The following is a 26391-nucleotide window of genomic DNA, read 5'->3' as shown; positions in this document are numbered from 1 at the left end:
GAAAATGGTAATTATAATATGTTAACAAGTGGTACCTAAGTAACAATCGAGCTAATATATGATACTTGTGTCAAATGACAAAGCGTGACATTAGTAGGATCTTGCTGATACCACCTAAAACGATAAATAGGCTGTGATGTGTGGTTTTTTGAGTTATCGTTCTTGCCTATCCTGATAGAAGAATGAGTTATCTAATATTAAAGCATGTAGAATAAATTTTAGACAAAACAGTCAAAGAGACAATTGAAAAACATATAATGTACACCAATTCAAAATTTGATTCATATCTTACAGTTGAAAATCCAAATTGAAAAAATGAGGAACCAAAAAAAAGGGGGAAGGAGAGAAAAACACAAATATTCAAATTGAGGAAATCAGAGACGATCACAACCGTCAAAAATTTCTATCGTCGCAACCAAAACAGAGTCCATAAAACTCCAATTCCCAACACCGCCACACCATTCACACTATCAGCACCGGAATAATCCGCCGGCGCATTATCGTTGCCGGAGCTCGGAGTCAACGCTGCCGGAGACTTCTTCTTCAGATTCAAAGTCGCCGGCGCCGGTGCAGTCGCTGGAGCCGGAGAACCAAAGATACCCAAAGGCTGAAGCACTTTATCTACCTGATAAGCAGGGGCGGACCCACCTGGTTGCAAGAGGGTTCAGTTGAACCCACTTCGTTTGGAAAAAATATTATTTTGACATGTTAATTTGGCTGACAAAATGAAATATTAAGCTATCTGAAAACAATGAACCCACTCGACGCAAGCGGATGTTGTAGTGCAGCGGTCCAAGTGGGTTCAAAGTCCTCTTGTGGTTGGTCTCATGTTCGATTCTCAGTGAAGGTTGCTTAGCATGAAATTTTTGATGCCAGCTTTTTTGATACTCATACGTAATTACCTGAATCTTTGTTTGTGACACTACTTTTGATATAGTACTTATGCTCCATTACTTTAGTTATGGTTTATTGTTATAATAAGATTAGTAATTAGTATTCATATTTTATTTGTGATTTTACTAAGTTGAGAAATCATTTATTTATTTATTGTGTTTCGTTAGCCTGATAGGCTACTTTTTGCTTTTAAAAAAAAAAGATAAGGTTAGGTTACTTCTTGTTTCAAACATTCATTATTATAGTTCTAATTTTGTGCTTTAAGTTGTTAAATTTTGTGATTAATTAAAAATAATATCAAATTATAAATTTCAAAATTGAATGCTTAAAAATATAACATAAAATATGAAGATGCATAATGACTGAAACTTAATGAATTTTTATTGAATATTTATGTATTTGAGAATATATGCATTGTGAAACTATTTAAACTAATAATATGATTTAAGAAGTTTATAACTTGTAACATGCATTTTTCTTTTTTGAAAAGTGGTTTAATATCTTTGTCGCTTTGTTGATCCGTTAGTAATATAAGCATAAACTAAAAACTACATTGGTGTTAGACCACATTGTAAAACCAAATATGATAATTAGCATGAAAATTAAAAGCACATTTACAGTCTTAATGGTGCTCATTTATAGTGTCTAAAGTTGCTGTTAGTATCAACTATTACTACAATTCTGTCGCTGGTTGAACCCACTTGTTCAATTTTCTGGGTCCGCCAATGCTGATAAGACAAGAAAAAGTGATAGAACTATTAAGTCTTGTTACACAGATTTGAAGAAGAGGACGAGAAAACTACGTCAGTTTATTTTACATGGGCAAGCTATCTTTTTTTAGTTCATACATATACAAATGAAGTTTGTTGATCACTCAACTTTATTTTTGAATTTTATATTTTTGCATTACTTAAACATCTCATTTGTAATATCATCATATCATAGAGTGTATTATAAATTCTCTTGGTGATCATATAATATAGTAGTTTTTTTCTAACTCTTATTTTTTTGTTGTTTGTTAATTAGTAAAGGTTCTTTCATTACCCCTCTTGCTTATACTGTTCTCTTTGACGTTCACTTTTATTCATTAATAAAAAACTAGAAAACTTTATCTACCTGATAAACCGCAAGCTCGCCGTCAGTATAAATCGTATTAGCCACAGTAGCATCCACAATGCCGGTAGATACATTCACTTGGTTACCGGAAGTCGTTACATTTAACGGGAAATCCCCGGGACTAGTGTCTCCAGCTTGTGTCCTTAAAGGATTACTGACAGTTTGGAACTGTGAGACTGAAATAAAGCTAGGAAGTACATGAAATTGCACTAACTGAACTTGTTGTTGAGAACTTAGTGAATTTAGAGTACCAGCTTTTAAGGTGGTAAATGCATTATCAGTAGGTGCAAAAATAGTCATTCCTTGGTTTGAGTTATTTAATTGTGTGTTGATCTGATCACCAGCTTGAGTGGTTCTTAAGAGCCGGATAAATGTGGTGAATTGACCGGTTTTTTCGAGTATTTTCGTGATGTTGGTGGGGCCTGATGGAGCAGGGGCGGAGGCAGAAGTTTGACCGAGGGTTAGGGTGGAAGAATGGAGGAAAATTACTAAATGGAGGGAAAGAGAGAAAACAAAATAGCTCTTCATAGTTGTTGGGAGTATTTTCTTTCTCCTTTTCAAGAATTGATGGGTGGAAAATAGAGAGAAATTGCACTTGAGAGTTTGAACTTTGAAAAATGGTTGGTGCTTCTTGCTAATAGGGCAGAAACAGAGGGGTTTTATGGAGAGGAAAATAGGAATTTTATATGGTAGGTGGGATGTTGGAAGTCATATTAACTGTAAAACCAATTAGTAGCATAGTATCCCTCAATTCGGTTGGAGGTTAAGATTTTGTTTGTTTGTTGGATTTATGTTTTAATTTATACACTAACGGTGTAAAGATATTTTGTACGCTCCGTGAACTTTTAACATGCTATAACATGTTAGTTATCGTTTCTGTTAGGTTGTAGTCAATGCTTATGGTAGAAATTTATTTGTAATTACCTTATAAATGACATAATTGTATAAATATATTTTAAATCGTCAGACATAGAAGTTAAAATATTACTACTTATTCAGTTCCAAGATATAATTGGAATCTTCAAATTTCTGTCAAATATTGACCTTAATTAGAAATATATGGAGTTGGGAAGAACTATTACAGCGAATGGTTTGCTTAGAAACTTAGGAAAGTTGGAGAGATGAAGGTGGATATGTACAAATATTAAAGCTTTCTATGCTTGCTTTGCTTACACTCATTAGAATATTATAATTAAGGCTATGGAGTATATGATTGACTTGCCACTAACTTGAAAAAGAAGCTTTGTTTAAATTCAGTGCAGTGTTCTTGTTCATTTGTGCCCATCCTCTATTGATGATATAGTTCATTAAACTCTAACCAGGCCCTCCTTAGTAACTTGTGGATATTATGAAATAAAAATATAAATTTATGTCTTATTTTGTGTTGGTCTTTAAACAAATAATATTTCACAAGTTATGTCCCACGTTGACTTCCATCTTTATGCCTTGTTAGAGGCATAAGTTCGGTTGCTAAAGCGCAAAAGTTAAAAGACCAGCCCATTTAAAAGGTAAAACGTGTGATTTCCTCAAGTTTGAAGCATGTAGTAAGTAACTAAATAGTATTTCTCATATTTTCAAAAAAAAAAAAGTTCTCCTTCGAGAGAACTTTAATTTGCGCATCAAGATGTCGAAACCAAAAACAACATAAGAAAATAGAATAATTTCATGTTAAAGGGAAACTTTTAATTTACGTATTTCATTTCTAGCATTTGGCGACATGTGAGTTTGTCCCATGCCCTGACGGTCCAATCATTCTTTGGAAATTTGGAAATAATCTAGGATTGCTTATTCTTAGGAAGGAAATTACAAGAAGAGAAATCGAATCTCACCAATAAGGTGAAAGTTCATCATTCATCCTGTTTGAGAATTAATAATTATGCGTGAATAAAATACATGCATTCTAGTTCCAGAAAATAGGAGGAGAATGTTATATTCCTCATTTGCCTTTTCCCTTGCCCTTGCCTTTGCCTTTTCCGACCTTTCCAACAGCACCCTTACCGCCATATAAATCATCTTTTCCATCACCATTAATGACAGCTAGAGCAGTGATGGCTTGCAAGGTGACAGATAGAACAAGGAGAGCCATTACTACAATGCACAACTTTGATCTCCTCACCATATCTAACTTTATCTTTGTTTCTCAACCTTTTTCTGTTTCCTTCTTTAGTCTGAACTAGGGATGAAAGGGGTCATATATAATTGAGGATAGCCAGACTTTAAGTTTGGCTTAATTCATGGAACCATCTGTGTCAGCTTTCCAATATATTAGGTTACGTTTCTTTGATGAAAAAAATCCCTAACCAATCGAAGCATTATAATTTATGCATGTTCATTAATTGCTTAATTTGTGAGTATCCATTTGAAATTACTGTGATTTCCAGCTCTTATATAAATTTCTACTGTGATTCCTTTCTTAAATATCTCACTGAACAATCAGTCCTACAAGTTTATAATTTCTTCCACAACTTATTTATCATTATTATGAGCTTTCTTTTTGGTCAGTTCTATAGGATTGAAGAAAGAAAAGGAAATGCGCACAAGCAAGCTTTTATAGGTTGAAGAAGGAAAAAAAGTGAGTAAGCAAAAGAACTCTTGAAAGTCAAATGGAGATTACACAAGCCAACATACTTTAACGTGAGGTATATTGCTTGGTCTGCTCACTCCGCACTTCTGTCCACGTGAACAAAGAGGATGGAGAAGCGTGACAGGAAGTTTTAGCAAAAGAAAGAAAAAATCTCTTCTATTTTAAGGGCATAAATCTGCTGGAAAAGTTTTAGGTGCACGTGAACTGCTTTTGATTGTAATACCAAATTACCAATGAATCAATATCCTGAATGGAAAACGGAAGCTAGGAAGAAAACATGAGATATTATGTACAGCAGTAGTTTCAGCATCAACATCTGGTGTCCGCTATGACCTGCATTTAATTAGGATTAACAGAAGAGGGGCACGGATGCTCTATACAATTCGACAGCAGTAATGCAACAATGAGCAGGAATCAGAAACCTTTAAAGAAAATGGCCCTTCGATATTTCTTAATGATCAGTTTGGTCCTCTGGAACATTTCTTTTTCTGCTGTTGAAAAATCGGAAGATCAATTATTGATCGGTTTGTGAAGTTTAGGTCTGCAGAGGATGTTGAGACGATAGAAGAATTCCCTTCTTCAATTTCTGGCACCATATTCAAGAAGTAACTGTGCCTGCAAAAGAAATGAAGATATAATTGAGTACATTATATGCGCCAGTTTTTTTAACAGCAGAAGACACTTACCACCGATTATCTGCAGTTAACTCAGGGTGAAAAGTAGTTGCTAGCAAGTTCCCTTGCTTTACGGCAACAACTACTTTCTTCTCAGACTTGGTTGACTCCTGAAGAATCAAAATAAAACCATGCGTAGTTAATATTCCAAGAAAATTGAAAAAGTATCCAATCAAAGATTATGACAACGATATACAAGAAACTTTTAACGTATTGTCACAGCTGTTCTTTTTTGAACAGGCAGAAAGGTTAATCTAAGGTTGCAATCTGAGCTTAGCATCTTAGCACATAGTACTGCCAGCAAACAACAAAACAAGCAGACCCCAAGTCTTAATGGCAGCATTAAACTTGGCCAGTGATAACTCATTATATGGAAATTAGAAGCTGTAACACAACAACAAAAAGACAACATACCCAGTGTAATCCCACAAGTGGGGTCTGGGGAGGGTGGGAAGGTTGGTGCGTACGCAGCCTAACCCCTACCTTGTGGAGGTAGAGAGGCTGTTTCCGATAGACCCTCGGCTCAAGTACAGCATATCAAAGTCAATTATGGAAAGGAAATACAGTAATGAAGAAGCCATGCGAAAAATAAAGGAGACATTAGAAGCTGTCTATGTTTAAATTTTTTTTTTTTAGCAAAACAAGAAAACCTTTGCTCTAGATACCTTTGATCATAAGCATTCATAAATAAACCCTGGCAGCAAAGATGATCTCATGCAACAAAAGAAAGAACTACAAACACAACCATCATAGTTTTAGCTTTCAATCAACCAAAATAACAGATCACAGGTGAATGAGTGAGTATGAGTGCTTGAACGAGTATACTACTTAAAGGATTCAATAATCCTTGCATCTATATTGCAGGCACCAATATATAGGATAAATTAAAACCTCTTCATTCTGCATAGCAGGATTGGAGTTAGCAGTTTCAGAGGATGAAACAGGGATTTCCGCCAGCACTTCAACATCTGGTCCTACTTCAATAATTGCAGGAGCACGGATAAAAACAGCACGACAACTAGGAGGACCACCTTCTGTAACTGCAATCTCAGGAATAGGAAGTTCTGACTCAAAGCTTTGAATCTGTTTGGTTCCGACAATTCAATTGCTACATTAGAACTCCATAATTGATAATATTAAAATATCAGAAATCATTACTATTGATGGCGCAGAGAAAGTGCCAGGAAAAGTATTGCCAGAAAAAAAGGTGCTGATTAGGTGAGACGGGGAAACATGCATTCGGGTATCTCTTCATTGGATAAAATGAACAAAAAATTGGACAAGAGTTATTGAGTGTATAAAATGGATTTCAATTCTAGTGAATTCATGTTCCCGGTTCCTTCCAAATCAGTCAGATAAGACATAATGGTGCAACCTTCCTAGTTTTCCTTGTTCTTTTCTGATACCTTGTAAATCCTAACTAGCCAGGTGATCCTCTACTTGGCATTACATTATACCAAAGACGAATAAATAAACTGCCACAGATATGCAGCAGCCTTATAATGAAGAAACATAAGATCTACTTCACTTACTGAAGCTACCACAATTCAAATTGGTAGAACAACCAGCGGTTACTAACAACTATTCTCAAAACATGCTTCCTCTTGCATGTCCTAATACAGTTTATTTTTCACGAGGGGAAAAATGCCCCGATATATTCTACTGGCTTCGATAAATGACAATATCTACCTTCTCCAAGATAGATCAATATATTAAGCCTCAATTTCAAAGTAGATGGATAACCGAATACTTTTGTGGAGCTTTGTGCTAGTCAAAGAAACCAAAGGACCATGAACTCCCTCAGTAAAGATTTTTCAAAACTAACAGGTAAGACAAAAAGCATTTTCCTGGAAAGTACTTACTCCATACAAGGTGGAGCTCTGAGAATTCAAATAAACAGCAACTAGAGGATGCGTTCTCAAAACTACAAAATGAAGTTAAAACAAGTGACAGTCTCATAAAGCTAATGAAGCCTTAAAACCTTACAAGGTTGGCTCGTTGGGAGACCTATAAGAACCTCTTATTTATAGACTGACGAATGATGTATGTAGTATATCTATATATGCCTCTGAAATTCACAATTACCAATCGCAAGTACTCCATTATCATCTTTTTAACTGATTGAATTGAAGTGCTAAGAATGTATGTTTTTCTCATTGAATATACTTCCTCAAAACTAGCCTCATCATTGTGACCTTGAGGAGAAAACCACTCAGTTACCTGGCTCCCGAAGAAGTTTCTGTGAACAGTACAATCAAGCCCCCCCAATCAGTTCCTGCCCTCCAGTTTTCTGCCCTGAGATGAGAAACAACAAAACATATCAGAAGATCCTTTCATCTTAACATTGATTAAACACTAAGAATGGAGAAAACAGAGTGATAAACTGTGCTGAAAAGATGTTCATTGTAAAGAATATGATTGAATTGAATACCCACCAGTTGCCTTATTTGCCAAGAAGATAAGGCCTGCACATGTACCCCACACTGGCTTCCCCATTTTAACAAACTCACGCAAAGCAGGGAACTGCAATTAGAAATAAAATAAGTAACGTGGTAATATGTAATAGCAAGCATAATAACAATGGTGTAGTTGCAATTGCTTACAGCCAAAAGATTATACTCCCTCCGGTTCAAACTAAGTGTCCACTTAGCCTTTTTATTTTGGTTCAGAATAAGTATCCACTTACATAATCAAGAAAGAATTAACTTTATTTTTTCAAATTTGTCCCTATTTACTCAAGCAATAAATAAGCAAGAGTCTATTAATTAAGGATAGTTTAGTCAAAATACCTATTTTTTTTTTGTAAGAATTAGTATTTTAAGGGGTGTGAAAAGAGTTAAGTGGATAGTCATTTTGAACCGGAGGGATTAGTGTTTAATCCAATAACAAGGACAATGCACACAGAGGTATGGCCTAGCGGTTGATAAAGCTGGAAGAGATCAGGGGAGACTAGGTTTCAAAATATCAACAGAGGCAAAAAACAATAGGTGATTTCTTCTCATCTATTTAAGTCTTACGCCTCATTTGTTTGCGTCTAAATCTGAATAGTTCAGACTTTAGGCCATTAAGTGTATTTGTTTACATTAAGATCTAAGCACTTATTTGGTCTGAATAGGTCTTAATCATTAAGATCTTGAACAAAATCTTAATATCATTAAAAGGTATTTTGTATATATAATTTTTACCACCTGCTCCATCCCGCCCCTACTCCACCACCCACCACCTCAACCTCAACCCCAACCCCCACTACTACCCATCTACCCCCCACCTCACAACCCACCCACCACCACCCCATCCCCACCCCACCTACCCACGACCCATCCCCCCATTACTATGCATCTACCCCCACCCCACAACCCACCCACCACCACCCCCCAATACCCACCCCATTCACCACCTCCACCCTACCCCCACGCCCTGCCTACCTTACCCCCAACTACCCCCCTCACCCTACCTCCGACCCATCCCACCACCACCACCCACCACTACTCCCACAACCCTCGCACCACCACCTACACCCCCAAAACCCCTACCCATTACCACTACAAAGCATCTCCATCATTGCTATCAAATATAAAATTTTCATTTTTTTATCAAATAATATTTTTATTTTATTAAATTTAAATTTATTTTCTAATATGTAGTTACTTTTTTATTTTTATTTTGTATTTATTATGCTTAAATAAATACATTATGCACATTCAGATGTTGAAAAACAAACAGTCTTAATCATTCAGTGTCCAGATCTAGAGACAACATCTTAATCATTCAGATGTGCATTCAGATTCAGACGTCTTAATCTTAATGAAAACAAATGAGGCCTAATTACCTAGTACTTCTGCTAGTAAGAGATAGCAAGTACCCACTAGATTAGTCCATGACCAAGTTGTAATCATAATAAGAAAAAATGAAAATGATTTGCGACAAAGCCAATACTACCATTTAGTGGTTTGAACACAACATTCAATTATGTTTCTAAGTAACCCAAAAATTTAATGTTTTATTCCAAATATTATCTAGAACGCTCCATAATCAAATTAATCAATCAACTATACATCGATGCCAAGTTGGGGTTGGCTATACGCATCCTTTGTATCCACCCCAATCTAATCAGGGAGTCCATGTAATACATTGTTACATGGACACTCCTGATATTTATCGTCAACCTACCTCAATTATGTATCCAGGTCTTGGACGGGCTATGCTAGGCAAAGGAATAAATGCTCGAAAATTAACTGAAAGACAATAATCTATTGGATTTTTGATGATTTAGATAAAATTATACTCCAGGCTTACACAAGAGTCAAGGCAAAGACATTAGGCACGAGGAAGAAAAATACCAGGTTGTGGTACTGGGCTACTTTGGCCATGGTGGTGCTTTCACCCCCTGGAATGATAAGACAACTTTCTTCAACTGTTCTGGCTTCCTTATTTGAACTCCCTTCACTCCCAATCCTTTCAGCGCTGCCAACACAAAACATAAGAAAACTCAGCAACTTGAACCAAGAAACACAAATTAAAAAAAAAAAAAAAAAAAAGAAGAAGCATAAACAGTATATGAAAAGAGAGAGTATCAATAGGACATGCTATGTGTTCATTGAAGGACCCCTGTAAAGCAAGAACACCCACAACCATATTTCACTCAACACACAACAGAATTGCTTGCAACCAGTACTATAATGAGACCAGGAAAGGGTTAAAAAGAGTTTATTTGTGTCGAGGGAGAAGATTCGTGTACTTTTTTGCTTCACCAATATGAAAATTGGGGGAAAGAAAAATATAAAAAAGGCCTGACAATTTGTGAACCTTAAAAGCTGCCATGAAATTCAGTTTATGTTGGCGGCCACATGCTGGATACTCACTTTTGGGACCCGCGAATCTTCTAAGGCGTCGTATCATCGGATTTAATATTGTGTTGAAATTATACTAATGTGGGGCTCGGAGTTGGAGGAAGTAGAAAAAATAATTTAAATATAAAAATTTGCATTAAAAGAATACTTCACTATGGTATTTATTATTAAACTAGTTAATATACCCGTGCTTTACGCGGTCTTATAAAAGATAGGGAAAAGGGTCAAAAATGCTCCTCTACTTTGGAAAAAGGGCTAAAAATATACTCAGAACTTATTTTGGGTTAAAAATACTCCTCTCATCCTTAAAGTTTTCAAATATACCCCTGTCTTGAGGGAAATTATCCCCTAAAATAACCCGAAATCATTTTTTAAACCCGCTCCATCATTTAAACCCGACCCAACTAAATAACAACCCATAAGATCCCCTTATTTCCCCAATTCCCTCAAACTTCAAACCTATGTATTGGGGGAATAAGGGGATCTTATGGGTTATTATTTAGTTAGGTCGGGTTTAAATAATGGAGCGGGTTTAAAAAATAATTTCGGGTTATTTTGGGGGATAATTTCCGTCAAGACAAGGGTATATTTGAAAACTTTAAGGATGGGAGGGGTATTTTTTACCCAAAATAAGTTTGGAGGATATTTTTAGCCCTTTTTCCAAAGTAGAGGGGATATTTTTGATCCTTTTCTGAAGAAGATAAGTAAATTTATAGAATAACGATTGAGCTAATAATGGATTCATATAATATCCCTCCTATTTATGAGAAAGAGAGCACTTAAGGAAGATATATATTATCAAAGCTTATTTAAGTTTTATCTAATTAAGGAGGCTCAAGGAATATTAAAAATAGTAAAACTAAAATTAATAATTATAAAAAAAAATATATTATCAGTTGTAAATTAGGAAGGTAAAAATATGTATAAATGAAATATGAACATTTCAATTACCAACAAAAAATCATTAGACCGACCACCTTCTCTTGCTCATGCTAGACAATTTTAAAACATTGGTGTTGTGTGAAATCTTTAATGCATTATCTTGTCATTTAAAGCATGATTTTAATATATATATATATATATATATATATATATATATATATATATATATATATATATTAGGATATGTATCATAGGCACGGATTAAAAATGAGATCATAGAGCGGAAGTCTAGACTCTATAGCATTAGATTTCTTTAACTAAATTTTCCTTCAGAAATTACTATAGTTGAAAGAGAAACGATAGACCAAACTATTATAAGTGCTACAACGAATCTAAATTCTGGAAGAAATTGAGAATAATGGATACACAAAAACATGAAACACTAACCCAACAAATCTCAAAGCGGAGAAAGATGATATTTACCTTGGCGAGGGATCTGTCTCTGGACAGGAAGGCTAATGTATTTGAATTCTATATTTAAGTTTCTAGCATGAAACACATTATACTTTTGAAATTACGGATTCAGAATTTAATAGTTGTTGAAATTTAGTAATTTTTCACACATATTTATGTTTTGTATCGGGAATACTGGCTCCATTGAACTCACTGAATATAGGTTGTATCCGCCGAGGGGGAAGGGGAGGAGAAAAGGATAAAAATGGTTCCTTAACTATGATAGTAGGTTCAAAATAGTCCCTTAACTATGCACTTAACGGTTTTAGTCCATTAAGTTTGTTACAAGTTAACAAAAATGGTCCCTTAACTATGAGAGTAGGTTCAAAATAGTCCCTTAACTATGCACTTAACGGTTTTGGTCCTTTAAATTTGCCATAAGTTGACAAAATGGTCCCTTAACTATGAGGGTTGTTTTAAAATAGTCTCTTAAGTATGCACTTAACGGTTTGATAATGTCAGAAAATGATGTCTCGAAACACAAAGACCGACAGACTCTATCGATTAAAACTGAGGGAATCCATCGACTAAATAAAATACACTAGACTTTAGAAATAAATTAGAAATAGCAGAAACTAAAAAAGTTGTCACTACCAAAAACAAGCGAAAAAAATGATGGACGGAAACCGATGGATAAAATCGAGGGACACTATTTTTTTTATTTTTTATTTTTATTGTTTTTACGAAAACCAACGGAAGTCCATCGGTTATTTTTGAGGAAAAATGCGCAGAAGTCCATCCTATAACCGACTAACGTCCGTCGGTTTTGTCCCGAGTTATTTGACCGATCTAGAGTTCTCACTAATTTTTCCCTTTTTTTCATAGTTCTCGTCAAATCTAACAAACAGAGTTCGATGAATATTTTGTCGAGACTAAAACTGTCAACTTATGACAAACTTAAAGGACCAAAACCGTTAAGTGTATAGTTAAGGGACTATTTTGAACCTACTCTCATAGTTAAGGGACCATTTTTATTAACTTGTAACAAACTTAAAGGACTAAAACCGTTAAGTGCATAGTTAAGGGACTATTTTGAACCTACTATCATAGTTAAGGGACTATTTTTGTCCTTTTCTCGAAGGGGAGCAGCGTCTAACCAAAATTACCAGTTGGAAAAGGAGGTCCATGGAAACACGCTAGAACTAATATTTTGAAAAACTCCTTCTTCTTCTTATTCTCATTTGACCCCTGCGGTAAATTAGATTCAAAATCAGCAAAAGGGAAATGGAAAACATTGAAGAAGAATTGAAGGATTTAATCTTAGCCGAGAGGAAACAGGAAAGTGTTGCAGATTGATGCAGAAAGGAAAATGGGCGAGAGAGAAGGCCTAAATCCTAATTGAGATTAAAGAGGATGAAACCGAGATAGTAAAAGTAATCAGTTGTGACGGTTGAACCGAGAAGGAAATTTAAGACGTGACTTTTCAGCATTCTTTGTAGAGATAAAGAGCCATGCTTTTTTTAAATGAAAATAACGAAAAGTTGTAAAAAATTGTGAAAATAAATAAATGCAATTCCCGGTTTTTTTAGAGTGCCACGTAGGCGGTCCTATGTCCTGCTTATATATATATATATATATATATATAGATAGATAGATATATTAGTAGAAGAAAATATTAAAGCATAATTAATACCGTATTAAGCTATGATTAAAGTTTTAAAGCAAACTCAAATATAAGAATTAGAAGGGAAAGGGAGATGGCTGTGAAGTAATTTAGTGAAAAATTTAAATTATATTGGAAATATTAATAAAATTTATCACAAATAAATTATATGATTTTTTCTTTTATCGTGATTAATTTTAACTGTCATTTTAATCAGACAAATTTAATCCAAAATATGTATCAAACCAAGAAAGCATAACTCCAATAATTACTATTTTTAAATATCTTTAATTTAATAAGTGACCTAGAAAGTACTCTCTCCGATCACTTTTACTTGTCTACTATGGACTTTGCACACCCTTTAAGAAATAATAAATGAAGTGTTTAATTTATGATACCCATATTAATTAATGCATATTTTTTAAAAATTGGAAATATATTTGAAATGAGTACTAATTAATACTATGGATAAAACAGGGAAAAAGAAATTGTCTTCTCTTGATATGCTAAAAGTGAAAAATCTATTTTAAAAATACTGGACAAGTAAAAGTGAACGAAAATAATACCGGACAAGTAAGGACAAGTAAAAGTAGGGGTGTTCATGGTTCGATTTTTTAATTATTGAAACCAAATATAACACATATCCATGGGTTTGGTTGTTGCCACTTTGGTTCGGTTTGGTTTTTATTTTTCGGTTCTTAAGAAAACCTAATGGTATTTCTCTCATCCTAAGATTAGGAAAGACTTTGTAATTTTCTTAAATTTATAATCCGTTATTACCCTTTTTTTTTGTGGGGCTGTAATTTTCTTGGATTATGGAGAAAATGTCTTAAGATCTTTAAGCATTTATTAAGAGCAATATCCTTATAAGAAATAGTACAATTTTTTTTAGATAAATCTCACAGTTGTTTCATCGAATACATGAGTTTGGATTCATGCATTTTGTTTTAAGGCATGGGCTTAAGGTGTAAAATTCGTTAGCCAATTAGAGATAAAGAAATTTTTGATGAAAAAGTAAACAAAGTATTTAAAATTATTTAGAAAAATTAATATATATTTTTGGGCAATAAAAATTAATATATTGTATATGTATAATTATAAAAATTGTGTATATAAGTTGCCGGTTTGATTCAGCTTTTTTTTTTGGGTTTGTTTTTTATAAAACCAAACCAGATCAAATATTATCGATTTTTCAAAATTTAGGAATCAAACCCAAATAACTATTCATTTATTTAATTAATTTGATTCGATTTTCAGTTTGGATCGATTTTTAACCAAGTCGTAAACACCACTGTAAAAGTGAACGCAGGAGGGAGTATGCGAAGCTTTAAAAAAATAATTTGAAAAAAGTTAAAAAATAATTTAGGGAAATAACTCTTGGCCTTTGTGTGAAAAAGGAAATTAAAAAACGCACAGCGTGGCCTCCATTCTGTTAAACCCCAAGTACACAAACAAGGAGGGTGCAAAAGAGAGAGGAAGAAGATGAAGATAGAAGAGGTACAATCCACCATAAAGAAGCAACGAATAGCAACTCATACTCACATTAAAGGACTTGGCCTTGAGGTAATACCTCTTTTCCCTATTCTCGTACTGTATGCATGAAATACGCTACACATTATTTCCTTTGCATAGAGGCATCGTAACACCAAAAAAACTCTACTTTACATTGCATCAAGGTGAGTTTTTGGACTGCAATCACTGGGTTTATAGTTTGTTTGGGTTTTGTCAAACTGCTTTTTACCTCTCTATCTCTACGACGTAGGGGGGTAAAGTCTGCGTATACTCTACCCTCCCCAGACCTCTCCCACCACTTGGATGTATGTTGTTGTTGTAGTTGTTTTTGGGTTTTGGGTTTTGATTCTAAATTTCAATAAAGCTGCTTTTTGGTCGAAGGTTTAATTTGTTTTTCTTGAGTTTTATTGGTTCTCAATTTTCATAAGCCTTTGTTTGGATGGTCGTTACCCATGGTTTCATAATGTACAGTATGGTATTGTATTGTACAGTATTAATGAAATGAAACACATAACCACACAAAAACCCCCAAATCCGTGGTTACAAAAGTTGGGCTTTTTTCATCGTTATATAACCACAAAATTACAATGGGTTTACAACACCATACAACATAATTGTAAAAACAATGGAAACAAACATGGTTTCAAGAAAACAATACAATAATGAACCACGGGAAACAACCATCCCAACTTGATGGTATAAAGGTTAATTTATTTTCTTGGTTATGTAGAGGTTTAATTTCTTTCTTTTGGGTGTTCAGCATTTTGGGGGGTTGTGATTCTAAATTTCAGTAAAGCTTCTATCATGTGCTGATATTCTGGGCATCTAGAACGTTTTCGAATCCTGAGTTTGATTCTCATTCGCTTCAATTGTTCTCATATGGTTGATTGAATGTAACTACATTGTATTATATGGCAGCCCAATGGAAATGCAATGCCTTTGGCATCTGGGTTTGTGGGCCAGGCTGCAGCCAGAGAAGCTGCAGGGCTCGTGGTTGATATGATACGCCAAAAGAAGATGGCTGGTCGAGCTCTACTGCTTGCTGGACCGCCAGGTACTGGGAAAACAGCTCTCGCTCTTGGTATATCACAAGAACTTGGGAGTAAGGTACTTTTTTCTTCTGTTACTTTTAGCTCTAGGTTTAGTGCATCTTTTTTTAATTAATTGGTGTTGTAAATGGTTCTTCCTGGTTGTTAAGAATATTCATTATCCTTAATATAGTTTACTGTTGAAAATATAGCTTGTATGATATTTCTAGTGCTTGCACCAATTTTACAGGTTCCTTTCTGTCCAATGGTGGGATCTGAAGTATATTCATCAGAAGTTAAGAAGACTGAGGTTTTGATGGAAAATTTCAGGCGAGCTATAGGGCTTCGTATGAAGGAAAATAAGGAGGTTTATGAAGGAGAGGCAAGTCCACAATCATCCCATTTCTCATCTAATTCATTTTTATGTCTTTGACACAATGATTTTACTTTCTGCTTGATTAGTTTTGATGTACTAGAAAACTGCTTTTTTTTTAAATATAGGTGACTGAACTTTCTCCAGAAGAGGCTGAGAGCGTGACTGGTGGATATGGGAAAAGCATCAACCATGTTATAGTTGGTCTAAAAACTGTCAAAGGAACCAAACAGTTGAAGCTTGACCCAACTATATACGATGCCTTGATTAAAGAAAAGGTAAATGCCGCCAATAGAGGAAATTTTCCCCGTCGATAAGTATGGTTAAGGATAATATTTGCTTTCCCTCCTTAGCATCAAATGTTAGATCTAGGTTGGACCGTTTCTCTTATGGTGTCATTTATTTTATTTAGTGTCATCTCCTGTCTCTATGATATATGAGCAGATTGCTGTTGGCGATGTGATATACATTGAAGCAAATAGTGGAGCAGTTAAAAGAGTGGGTAGGAGTGATGCTTTTGCTACAGAATTTGATCTCGAGGCAGAAGAGTATGTTCCACTTCCTAAAGGAGAGGTTCACAAAAAGAAGGAGATAGTCCAGGTTACTCTCATTTCTTGGCGCTTCTTTCACAATTAAGACAATTTGTTATATTCCTTACTTATGAAATGCATTTAATGATAAATGCTTTAAAGATTATTTTCTTTCTGTAAACTTCAAATTGCAGAGTGAAATTCTAGATACCAATTGGAGGAGTCATGTCATGAAACCTTAGATAGATACAGTGATGGCCAAGAATTCAGGCTCCAAGATTTAATTGAGTTAACTGGAAAAATGTTTAGTTCATTTGATAACAAATGACATAGTCAATGGAGCAGGAGGGAAATATCCAAGCATCTCCATCTTTTTTACAAATAGATCAATACTTAAATGGCCTTTTAGGAGGGAAATTTGTTAAGAGGGACATGAAGGTATCCGTAAATAGTTGCAGTTCTGGATCTAATGTTCCTTTCTGCCAGGATGTTACATTGCATGATCTTGATTCTTCAAATGCACGACCTCAAGGAGGACAAGATATATTGTCTTTAATGGGTCAGATGATGAAACCCAGGAAAACCGAAATCACTGACAAGTTGCGCCAAGAGATCAATAAGGTACTTTGCTATGTTTGGTGCAATTAATGCTTTCGATAGCCGAATGTTCTGCCTCATGCTTGTTGATTATGGACTATAATGCCTGGAGCTGCATCCAGTAGAATAGACATGGATATGTTCATATGTCTGGTAGAGCACAAAGGTTTAGAATTTAGCATAACGTATCGTGTGGGTTATTTCTCTGCAGGTGGTTAATAGCTATATTGATGAAGGTGCTGCAGAACTTGTCCCCGGAGTCTTATTCATTGATGAGGTTATTTCTAGTATAGATATTTTATGTCTATTGAGTCATTATATGCTTTTATAGATCAGTTAATGACAGAAGCTTCTTTTGCAGGTACACATGCTTGATATGGAATGCTTTTCGTACTTGAATCGTGCTCTGGAGAGTTCACTTTCTCCAATTGTGATTTTTGCCACAAATAGAGGTATCTGTAATGTCAGGTAAGAGGTTCTATTCCATCCCATGCTTAAAATTGATTATCATGTTATCAATTTTATTTATTTCTTTGATTGTGTGTTTTTCTGATAACTATAAACCGAAGCTGCTTTCTGGCCCCTTTGCATCTGACATCTATCTGTTGTATATTAGAATGTAGTGCTTGTAGAACATCCCATTCTATTTTGTGTCTTTAGAAATAAAGGATAATACAATACATAGTCACTCTTTTTCTTAAGTTGTTTTTATGCATCCAATACATTCACATGGGTTCGAGCCGTGGAAACAGCCTCTTGCAGAAATGCAAGGTAAGGTTGTGTACAATAGACCCTTGTGGTCCGGCCCTTCCCCGGACCCCGCGCATAGCGGGAGCTTAGTGCACCGGGCTGCCCTAATACATTCACATGGGCCATTTTAGTTTTAACTTTTTAGCTACAAGAGATGTGAGAATATCAAAATCCGCTCATCATCGCTGAGCTTGTTGTATCTTTATCTGCTGTCAATAAATCCTCTAAGTGGTTATATTGGAAAAATTTGAGCCGAGGGTCTTTCGGAAATAGCCTCCCTATCTTCCGAGATAGGGGTAAGGTCTGCGTACACTTTACCCTCCCCAGACCCCACATTGTGGGATTTCACTGGCACATCATCGCTGAGCTTGTTGTATCTTTATCTGCTATCAATAAATCCTCTAAGTGGTTATATTGGAAAAATTTGAGCCGAGGGTCTTTCGGAAATAGCCTCCCTATCTTCCGAGATAGGGGTAAGGTCTGCTTACACTTTACCCTCCCCAGACCCCACATTGTGGGATTTCACTGGGTATATTGTTGTTGTTGTTGGTTATATTGGAAAAATTCAACTAGTCCCTGAGTTTTTAGTTTCTATTTATTCAGGTTGGTGTAAATTGTGTTTTTAGTTTTTAGTTTTTTTCTTTTCTCATCATGTTTTCTCTTGAGCCGAGGGTCTTCCGGAAACAACCTCTCTATCTTCCGAGATGGAGGTAAGGTCTGCGTACATTTTACCCTCCCCAGACCCCACACTGTGGGATTTCACTGGGTATGTTGTTGTTGTTGTTGTTGGTGTAAATTGTGTTTTCTCTTTAGATAATATAGCTTTTTAAACACCTTAAATGTATGCGATGGCTAGGATGAGTCAGTTATCACTTAAAATTAGATGTTTTTCTTTGCAGGGGTACAGATATGGCTAGTCCACATGGCATTCCAGTTGACTTATTAGATCGGTTGGTGATTATTAGAACTGAAACTTATGGTCCAGCTGAAATGATACAGGTTTGGATAGTTTGATAAACATTTTTGTTGCACACTTAGTTGATTTCGACCTTGATGTGACATAGCAGTTATTTGATGGATATGTGTCTCAATGCATGGTCAGATCTTAGCTATCCGTGCACAGGTAGAGGAACTAGAAATAGATGAAGAAAGCCTTGCGTACCTAGGAGAGATTGGTCAGCAAGCTTCCTTGAGGTTTGATTAACTTACTGTATTTTATTAAGAGCTATCAATTTTTCTGGAAAGGAGTGTCCCAAATTCCAATCTTTTCCTTTCTGTCAGGCATGCTGTTCAGCTACTATCACCAGCCAATATAGTGGCCAAAATGAATGGACGTGATAAAATCTGCAAGGTACCTGACGATCAAATTTGTTTTTGGTTTTGGTCAATACGGAGTTGGGGGAATTGTTACTTACCTGTTTACTTTTACAGGCGGATCTGGAAGAAGTCGGATCCCTTTACCTGGACGCAAAATCTTCTGGAAGAATTCTCCAGGAGCAGCAGGATAGATATATCTCGTAACAAGCTGCATTATGGTAGTGTTCCGTCTTGAGGTGGTCAATGGTAGATACAAATCGCTACTGGCAAGTCAATTTGTTTCTCTTGGTCATGCCTACCTTCCATGCATGATGCAATTTAGTCTTCGGGGGAGATCTTAAGACATCAAGGTATCTGTCAAAATTTGGGATGCTTGAAGATGTTATTATCTATATTATATTTTGGATGCAGATTATGTTTTACCTTGGTCCTAAATCTTTGGGAAGTCCACGGGACATTTGGTCAGAGGAGAAATACTCTTGAATCTGAGCAAAGACAGAAGAAAGCTTCTAAATTCAGAAAATATATGTTGGATGAGTCCTGTTTCTTGCCTTTTGGAGGAAGCTGATTAATAGCCTGTTTGGCCAAGTTTTTTTTTCCCCAAAAGTACTTATTTTTTATAAGTGTTTATTTTTAAAAAAGTGAGGTGTTTGGCCAAGCTTTTGGGAGAAAATAAGTGCTTCTGGGAAGTAGCAGAAACAGTTTTTCAGAAGCTAAAAAAATAGCTTTTGTCCAAAAACATTTTTTTGAAAAGTGCTTTTGAGAAAAATACACTTAAAAACACTTTTTAAAAGCTTAGCCAAACACTAATTGCTGCTCAAAAGTGCTTTTAAAATTTATTGGCCAAACACAAACTATTTTTTGCCAAAAGTACTTTTTTGAAAAGCACTTTTCAAAATAAGTAGATTTTAGAAACTTAGCCAAACAGGCTATAAATATGATACAGGCTTTTTACAAATCAATTGCTGAAGCGTTTTTACAGTGGCATTTTATGGCTTTGTTCCATTTGGGGTGCTTATTGTGTAGGTTAATTGGACTTTTGGCAGCACACTGACAGAGAAACAATAGCAGTTTGCTTTTTTTTTCACATTGCATGATCCTTGATGATGAATTATCTTTTCACGTATTTATTTACACTTCACTATTTCTTCTACTATTATTCCAGAGTCGTAGTTATTCCGTTTAAGCTGGAAAGGGTTGGCTACGCAAGTCTAATAGTTTCCTCGCATTAAGTGTGTTTTTTTGCATTTTATTGTGCTAAAAGTCTTTGCTGTTCAGCTTTTCAATGTTTAGAGTCAAGATTAAAAGTCACACAAGCCAAGAAAATTATTCCGTATTTCAAGACTCTAGATTAACAGCGAGCCAGTGAAATTCTAATATTGAATTACTCCCTCCCATTCAAAAAGAGTGTTCATTTAGCTATTTGTGCACTCCTTAAGAAAATATCAACTCCTAGGCAAAAATAGGTAATTTGACTGAAATGTTTTTAATTAAATAGGTATTGAGATTTGGTCACTTAATATTTAATAAGGTCAAATCTGGAAAAGTAAAGTTAATTCTTTTTTGATTTGATAAGTGGACACTTTTTTTAACTAAAAATAAAGGTTAAGTGGACACCCTTTCTAAACCGGAGGGAGTATTTATTGTCATTACAGTAACAAGAAAAAATTATAGGCTACACATATCTCGATTTGTTGGGGCCATTAAACATAAAAATGTATGAACCTCTTCAAAAGATTAACTCGACTCAAATGGAATCCAGCTTTTCAGACCTAAACTGAAAAAAAGCTGATTTTATCTGTATGTTTGAAACTCTTTAACTACTATAAAAGAATACTAGTAATATTCTAAACATTAGTTATGTAAATAGTTCCACAGAAAAGTGATCTAACAATAGAAGGAAAGATATTGTCAAGTGTATAGAAGTTAAACTCTTCTCAATTCTCATAATTCATCTTTTACGTTGCTAGGCTCCCTCTTGACACGTACTTTAGATGTAGAACTCTGTGATGTGGTAGAAGAAGCTGGTTTCTCAAGCTTGAAAGGGATAGCTGCATGTTTCTTGATAAATTTGTACAATCCCACCATGGTACCTTCAGTCTCAACTAGGATCTGTAGGATCACATACAACAATAACTATGCCTCAGTCTCAAACAAGTTGGAGATCTCTAGAATCACATAAACACTTGGCGTCTTGCTTAGTTTATAGAGCACCAGCACAAACAAAATAAACATCACTTACTGGATCAATGCTCTTATTTCCGGCTGGAAAGAACTGGAGACTTGGGAATCCTTTAAACTGCAAAGGATCATAATGAACAGAAAGTGATGATCAAGCTACTATATATTGTCTTCTTCAAATCCAAACCGTGTATTATTATAAACTACCTTAGCACGAGGGTGTTCATTTCTTGTTCCATCCATTTTGGCTATAACAAGAGACTCAACGCCATGTAATTGGTGTGCAAGTTTATTAAACGTTGGTTCTAGAGCTTGGCACTGCCCACACCATGGTGCATAGATCTAACAAAAAAGATGTTGAAGTGCATACTAAAACTTTGATCCCTCAGTTGATTACAAAAACCAAAGGAAGAAAATTCATTTCTTGAACATATACCTCAAGAAGCACGTCTTTTGACTCATTTAGAACGATTTCATCAAAATTGTTCCCGACCACGATTTTCACATCCCCGTCATTCTGTGATAATTACAGAAGAAACAGATTTGAATCAGCACAACTATGATGAGTTACAAGTCAGAAGAAAATTGCAGCTTACAATCTCGGGAATTGGATCAGATTTATAGAAAGGTTTTAGCTTGTTTTCCAGAAAATCCTCTCCAAATGCCTGAGGAAAAAAGAAAAAAAAGAAAAAAGTTAGTCCAGAACTTCTCAACCAAAATTTTATGCACCTAACAACCATTTGTGACAATCTACCTTAATCCTCTCGAGTGTAATGTCCCCCTCAAATCTAAATTTAATGCGATCATCTTCTTCTATGTATCCAATAACCTACAGGAATTAAATCAAAAATCAGGATAATATTGCACATTCAGTAACCAAGGTTCCAAAAAATCTTGTTGTGCCCATTATAATGTGGAATAAGTGTTACCTGTGGAGCATCTCCAGTGACCCCAAAATAATCTGATACTGGTCTTCCAACTTCGTCGTCGTCCATTATCACAAAAACGAAGTTAAGCTTCATTTATCCATGTCAAAGAGTACGCACTGTTAGTTAATTGACAGTTCCAAAAAGTAAGGGATTGAAGATTTGGATATTTGGGAGTAAACTGTATGATAGATGGTAGTTACCTATTCCTGTTACATAAGTACTTGATAATTGCGCACTAATGAACAGAGGATAAAAAAAATTAAACTTTAAACCGAGGCCTTAGAATTCATTATCTCTCAAGCACCGATCAACCTACGTAAACCGAAGCCTTAAAACACCATTTGAGACTGACCAAAATGTCTCATTACCTTTCCCTTGAAAAGTTTTGCAGCATCTTGAAATGTTGGAAACAACTTGTCCGTATCATTTGCTGTGGCAAAAAGCAAAACCTGCATACAACATAGGGGACAATCAATACATTATTAACCATATTCCTAGACGAGGAAGAAAAATTTCAAAACAGAAGTCATAAAAGTTGTTAAACAAATGATCTAATCTTACCTGCTTCTCAATTGGACTCGCGAAAATTGCAGGGGCGGTTTCTTTAGTAAAAGTTGTCACTAAAGGAAGCTTGTTGGTAGAAACAAACTTAGCTATTGCAGATTTTTTTACTTGACCATCTGGATGGCAAAATGAAAAAATAATAAGGATGTCTGCCTGTTGAGACAAGATTCAATTCCAGTATCTAAAAACCTAGATGAAAGGAGCAGCTAACCATAATGCACCACTTTTTCTGGCTCCTTTTTAAGCATAACCAAAGCAGGGCGTTTAGCATCGGCTTCTATGCTGAATAGCTTAGCCACGTTAGGATTTGTTGTCTGGTAAAAGCTAACATCATTTTCAAGTTTTGAAGCAGCTGCAACTTGTTTAGTCTCGGGACCCTGTAAAATGTTTGGACATTAATGAACTTATGAGGAATCTCAACCTCCTTAACCGCATTGATCTTCGCCAAAGCCACATTAAGAACAATGTAAGTTGCAGATAGTCACTTGGTGGAAATACACAACAGAATGAAGATCTAGATGATATATTCAGAGAAGCAAAAACACAAATACTTTCACTAGAAGAGAAGAATGATAGGCATTATAGCAGTTCACCAGCTACTGCAACAAAACAAGACAAAAATCATCTATCAAGGTTCAAGTTCAAATAACACTAGACTAAGTAAAAACATACCACCAAGGAGTCGAGGTACGCTAGAACAACTTTGTCCTCAGAAGTTAGTACACGCTCTGCGTCTTCTGTTGTTGTTATATTGTAAACGCCAGGTCCTATCTTCTTCTTTATCCAAGTGACAATTGCATTTCTACAGGTAAAACTCCTCATCAATTTCACATCGAAACACAACTCAGGTTGATAAGCCAGAAGAGCTAAAGTCATAACTTTAATTGAGTATGAGACACACAATCATAATTGATTGCCCAAGCCAGCAACGTTACAGTGATATCAAGCTTATCATCAGCTAAACCATATAAATCAGAAGTATACAAGAAAATAAAAACCGGTTTTAGCGACAACGATATTTTCAACTAGCATGCCTTGCAAAAAAATGTATTTCATTACGACTTTAGGTGGCACCGCGATTAAGTTTTAGCGACAACGATATTTTCAACTAGCATGCCTTGTAGTGAGATCTGTATGAGTGTGTATGTAAAATGTGTGTATATATAGAGAAGAGACAGACATACTTGGTTCTTCGGCCATTATAAGGTTCAGGATCACCATCAACGAAGAAAAAAATGGTAGGAAAACTTCGGACATCATAGTTATCAGCAATCTCAACCTCCTTAACCGCATTGATCTTCGCCAAAGCCACATTTTCCTTCTTCAGCTCTGTTGCTGCATCCGCATATTCAGGAGCCAGGGCCTTACAATGTCCATTCCAGGGAGTGTAAAATTCCACCATCACATACTTATTATCCTCCAGGAATTCGCTGAAATTCCTATCTGTCAAGACTACAACGTCCTTGTCATCAATCTTAATGTCCTCATCTTCTTGAGCGCGATCAAATGGCGCTGAAGGGAACTTGGGATCGGCATGGTTGTCGATGTCTGGTTCGGATGAATCCTCGTAGTCTTCGAGGAAGCTGAGGAATTCGTCGTTGTCGGGGGATGCAGTGAGTGATGGGATGATGAAGAGAGAAAAGAGGAAGAAGAAGATGATCACTCGACTCGGCATTTTTCTCTTCTGTTACCGCAGCAAGTGACTGATTTCGTGACAAAGATCCGATAAAAAGCACTTAGTACTAGTTACTACCATACGTGTTTACACCATATGTAATTGCGTTTAAAGACGCTCCAATAACATTGAAATTGCACCGAGTTTGTAAGAACTTAAATTACACTATCACTGAATGTAAGACAGATCCATACTATATTTTTATAGTTTGGTGGAATTATCAAGTTAATTGGAGGTCATTTGGTTTGTGAATAACGAATATTTATACTGAGATTAGAATATGGGTATTATAGAAATTATAATACGGGGATTAAGTAATTATAACAGATTATTTACTGGATATGGTTTTGTTGTTCGATGTGCTAGTAACAAATAAATAAATTATTATGATAAAAAACAGTATTTGATAGATATTTGGCTCATTGAAGTAATATTTTAGCATTTGTCGGAGTAATTTTTATGAAGCTTATAGTTAATTATGCCAAGCACGATATATTGCACCGGAATATTTTAATCTAAAAGTTCCTTTTTCTTTACTCTTGTATACCTTTTCACCATCCCTCCCCATAGGCAAGCAGGCGTGTCCGTTAAGCATTTCGTTGCGTTAGCATGAGAGTATTCTACTTCCTTTCGTGATTTTGCCGTGTTAATTATTTGATGGTTTCAATATAATCCTTACAAATTAGTTAAAGGATTCTTGTTATACAATAGAAGTATAATCTTTCCTTTTTACCTTATCAGTGGATTTTAACATGTTATCTGCCTTGTTTTTCAGCTTACTAGTCTTCACTTTTTTATGATATTTTGTTACTTGTAATAACCTTTAGATGACTTATAGTCTAAAGATTTTTTCACAATATATAGAATTAAACCCGTAGTTAGCGGCTGAACTAACTAGTACATAGTATATTTTCTAACAGCTAATACAAAGACGGGTGTTACATCTCACATCCCAAATCATATGAACTCGAACAAGAATAAACCAAAAATGTCAAATAAGCAGAAGCATCAGTGACTGGGTGACAAAAGGTCTGCTTCGGCTACTTTTGGATCGATCCATAAGTACCATATGCAAACAATTATAAATACTAGACTAATTCTGAAGCCACTCACTATATATAAATCTTACATTCGCATCTTCAGTATCGATCAAACATTAAGCTGAGCGGTATTAGCTTCACTTGTGTTGCCTTTACGTGTGATGACCACAAAGAGAATCACAATTCCTAAAAGAATAGCAAACACAAGACCGATAGGAATTCCAGTCATCCCACCATGTCCCAGTCGAATCCCACCGCCTTCTGGTGGTGATAAACTTTCATATGCAAGATTTGACTGTACATTTGATGCTGTAGGAAATTCAGAACAATCATCACATAAATTTTCATTACTAGTGTTTTGTTGTTGAGCATTTGGGTGAAAAAATGAGTATGTTTCTGGTGATAAGGGAACAGGGCTTTCATAAGTGAGAGCTCTATCTTGAGAATTAATAATGGATGGTAAACAAAGAACAACAAGCAAGAAGAGAGAAGAAGCCATTGGAAATTTCATTTTGTTTCTTAATTTGTTGGTTTTTGTGAAGTGATCCCAGTAGACTAATGTAACACAGTAGATTAGAATTGTGGGAATGTCTGGAATTTTGCGTTCAATTTATAAGCTGAAATTAATCATGAATTAATGGTTGCTTGTACTTGAATGTATAGAGGAAAAGGAGGGAGCCAAATAGTAATACATAAATCATCGATGATAATGCCTTTAGTAAAGTGACTATTGTTAAATTGTGTGAACTGCCTTATCTAAAAGTTTAAATTGAAAAAAA

General features: G+C 35.3%; 4 protein-coding genes and 1 pseudogene across 5 annotated transcripts; 1 reads left to right on the top strand and 4 right to left on the bottom strand.

Annotated features, from left to right (window-relative positions):
* Nucleotides 1-260: 260 nt before the first annotated feature.
* Nucleotides 261-2664, bottom strand: LOC132626296 (fasciclin-like arabinogalactan protein 11). The gene is made up of 2 exons (XM_060341115.1): nucleotides 2011-2664; nucleotides 261-625 (listed from the first exon to the last, which is right to left on the bottom strand). Exons 1-2 carry the CDS (start codon nucleotides 2536-2538, stop codon nucleotides 404-406), a joined length of 750 nt encoding a protein of 249 aa, XP_060197098.1. The 5' UTR covers nucleotides 2539-2664; the 3' UTR covers nucleotides 261-403.
* A 2179-nt stretch (nucleotides 2665-4843) lies between these two features.
* Nucleotides 4844-10066, bottom strand: LOC132605090 (probable pyridoxal 5'-phosphate synthase subunit PDX2; annotated as a pseudogene).
* Nucleotides 10067-14518: 4452 nt separating this feature from the next.
* LOC132605077 (ruvB-like protein 1) lies at nucleotides 14519-20376 on the top strand. 2 transcript variants are annotated; one of them, XR_009569022.1, is made up of 13 exons: nucleotides 14519-14679; nucleotides 15547-15735; nucleotides 15907-16038; nucleotides 16158-16307; nucleotides 16474-16629; nucleotides 17046-17180; nucleotides 17368-17433; nucleotides 17518-17624; nucleotides 18806-18905; nucleotides 19009-19100; nucleotides 19188-19257; nucleotides 19338-19573; nucleotides 20250-20376. XR_009569022.1 is itself a non-coding variant. In XM_060318361.1 (12 exons), the coding sequence occupies exons 1-12, from the start codon at nucleotides 14599-14601 to the stop codon at nucleotides 19425-19427; spliced, it is 1368 nt and encodes a 455-aa protein (XP_060174344.1). In that variant the 5' UTR covers nucleotides 14519-14598; the 3' UTR covers nucleotides 19428-20376. The 2 variants fall into 2 exon arrangements, 1 of the variants encoding a protein (XP_060174344.1); XM_060318361.1 differs by having other exon boundaries at nucleotides 19338-20376.
* Nucleotides 20377-20858: 482 nt separating this feature from the next.
* On the bottom strand, nucleotides 20859-24841 carry LOC132605062 (protein disulfide isomerase-like 1-4). The gene is made up of 12 exons (XM_060318359.1): nucleotides 24082-24841; nucleotides 23570-23699; nucleotides 23109-23274; nucleotides 22895-23013; nucleotides 22702-22782; nucleotides 22334-22420; nucleotides 22159-22233; nucleotides 22001-22069; nucleotides 21841-21921; nucleotides 21612-21746; nucleotides 21466-21522; nucleotides 20859-21335 (listed from the first exon to the last, which is right to left on the bottom strand). Exons 1-12 carry the CDS (start codon nucleotides 24570-24572, stop codon nucleotides 21168-21170), a joined length of 1659 nt encoding a protein of 552 aa, XP_060174342.1. The 5' UTR covers nucleotides 24573-24841; the 3' UTR covers nucleotides 20859-21167.
* An 880-nt stretch (nucleotides 24842-25721) lies between these two features.
* Nucleotides 25722-26111, bottom strand: LOC132617626 (uncharacterized). The gene has a single exon (XM_060332678.1). It carries the CDS (start codon nucleotides 26109-26111, stop codon nucleotides 25722-25724), a length of 390 nt encoding a protein of 129 aa, XP_060188661.1.
* Nucleotides 26112-26391: the final 280 nt, after the last annotated feature.

This window comes from Lycium barbarum, chromosome 1 (genome assembly GCF_019175385.1).
Source record: "Lycium barbarum isolate Lr01 chromosome 1, ASM1917538v2, whole genome shotgun sequence".
Taxonomy (NCBI): Eukaryota; Viridiplantae; Streptophyta; class Magnoliopsida; order Solanales; family Solanaceae; genus Lycium; species Lycium barbarum.
This window is presented reverse-complemented; position numbering and strand designations above follow the sequence as displayed.

Bases quoted from the DNA above. Each gene is read 5' to 3' on its own strand.
- LOC132605077 (XM_060318361.1), top strand. From the start codon at position 14,599: ATGAAGATAGAAGAGGTACAATCCACCATAAAGAAGCAACGAATAGCA. The intron at 16,308-16,473 runs GTAAATGCCGCC...ATATATGAGCAG, and splicing joins ATGCCTTGATTAAAGAAAAG to ATTGCTGTTGGCGATGTGAT. The intron at 17,625-18,805 runs GTAAGAGGTTCT...TTTTCTTTGCAG, and splicing joins AGAGGTATCTGTAATGTCAG to GGGTACAGATATGGCTAGTC.
- LOC132626296 (XM_060341115.1), bottom strand. From the start codon at position 2,538: ATGAAGAGCTATTTTGTTTTCTCTCTTTCCCTCCATTTAGTAATTTTC. The intron at 626-2,010 runs GTAGATAAAGTT...CCTGCTTATCAG, and splicing joins GCGAGCTTGCGGTTTATCAG to GTAGATAAAGTGCTTCAGCC.
- LOC132605062 (XM_060318359.1), bottom strand. From the start codon at position 24,572: ATGCCGAGTCGAGTGATCATCTTCTTCTTCCTCTTTTCTCTCTTCATC. The intron at 23,700-24,081 runs GTATGTCTGTCT...TTTTACCTGTAG, and splicing joins TATAATGGCCGAAGAACCAA to AAATGCAATTGTCACTTGGA. The intron at 22,070-22,158 runs GTAGATTGTCAC...TTTTTTCCTCAG, and splicing joins TTACACTCGAGAGGATTAAG to GCATTTGGAGAGGATTTTCT.
- LOC132617626 (XM_060332678.1), bottom strand. From the start codon at position 26,111: ATGGCTTCTTCTCTCTTCTTGCTTGTTGTTCTTTGTTTACCATCCATT.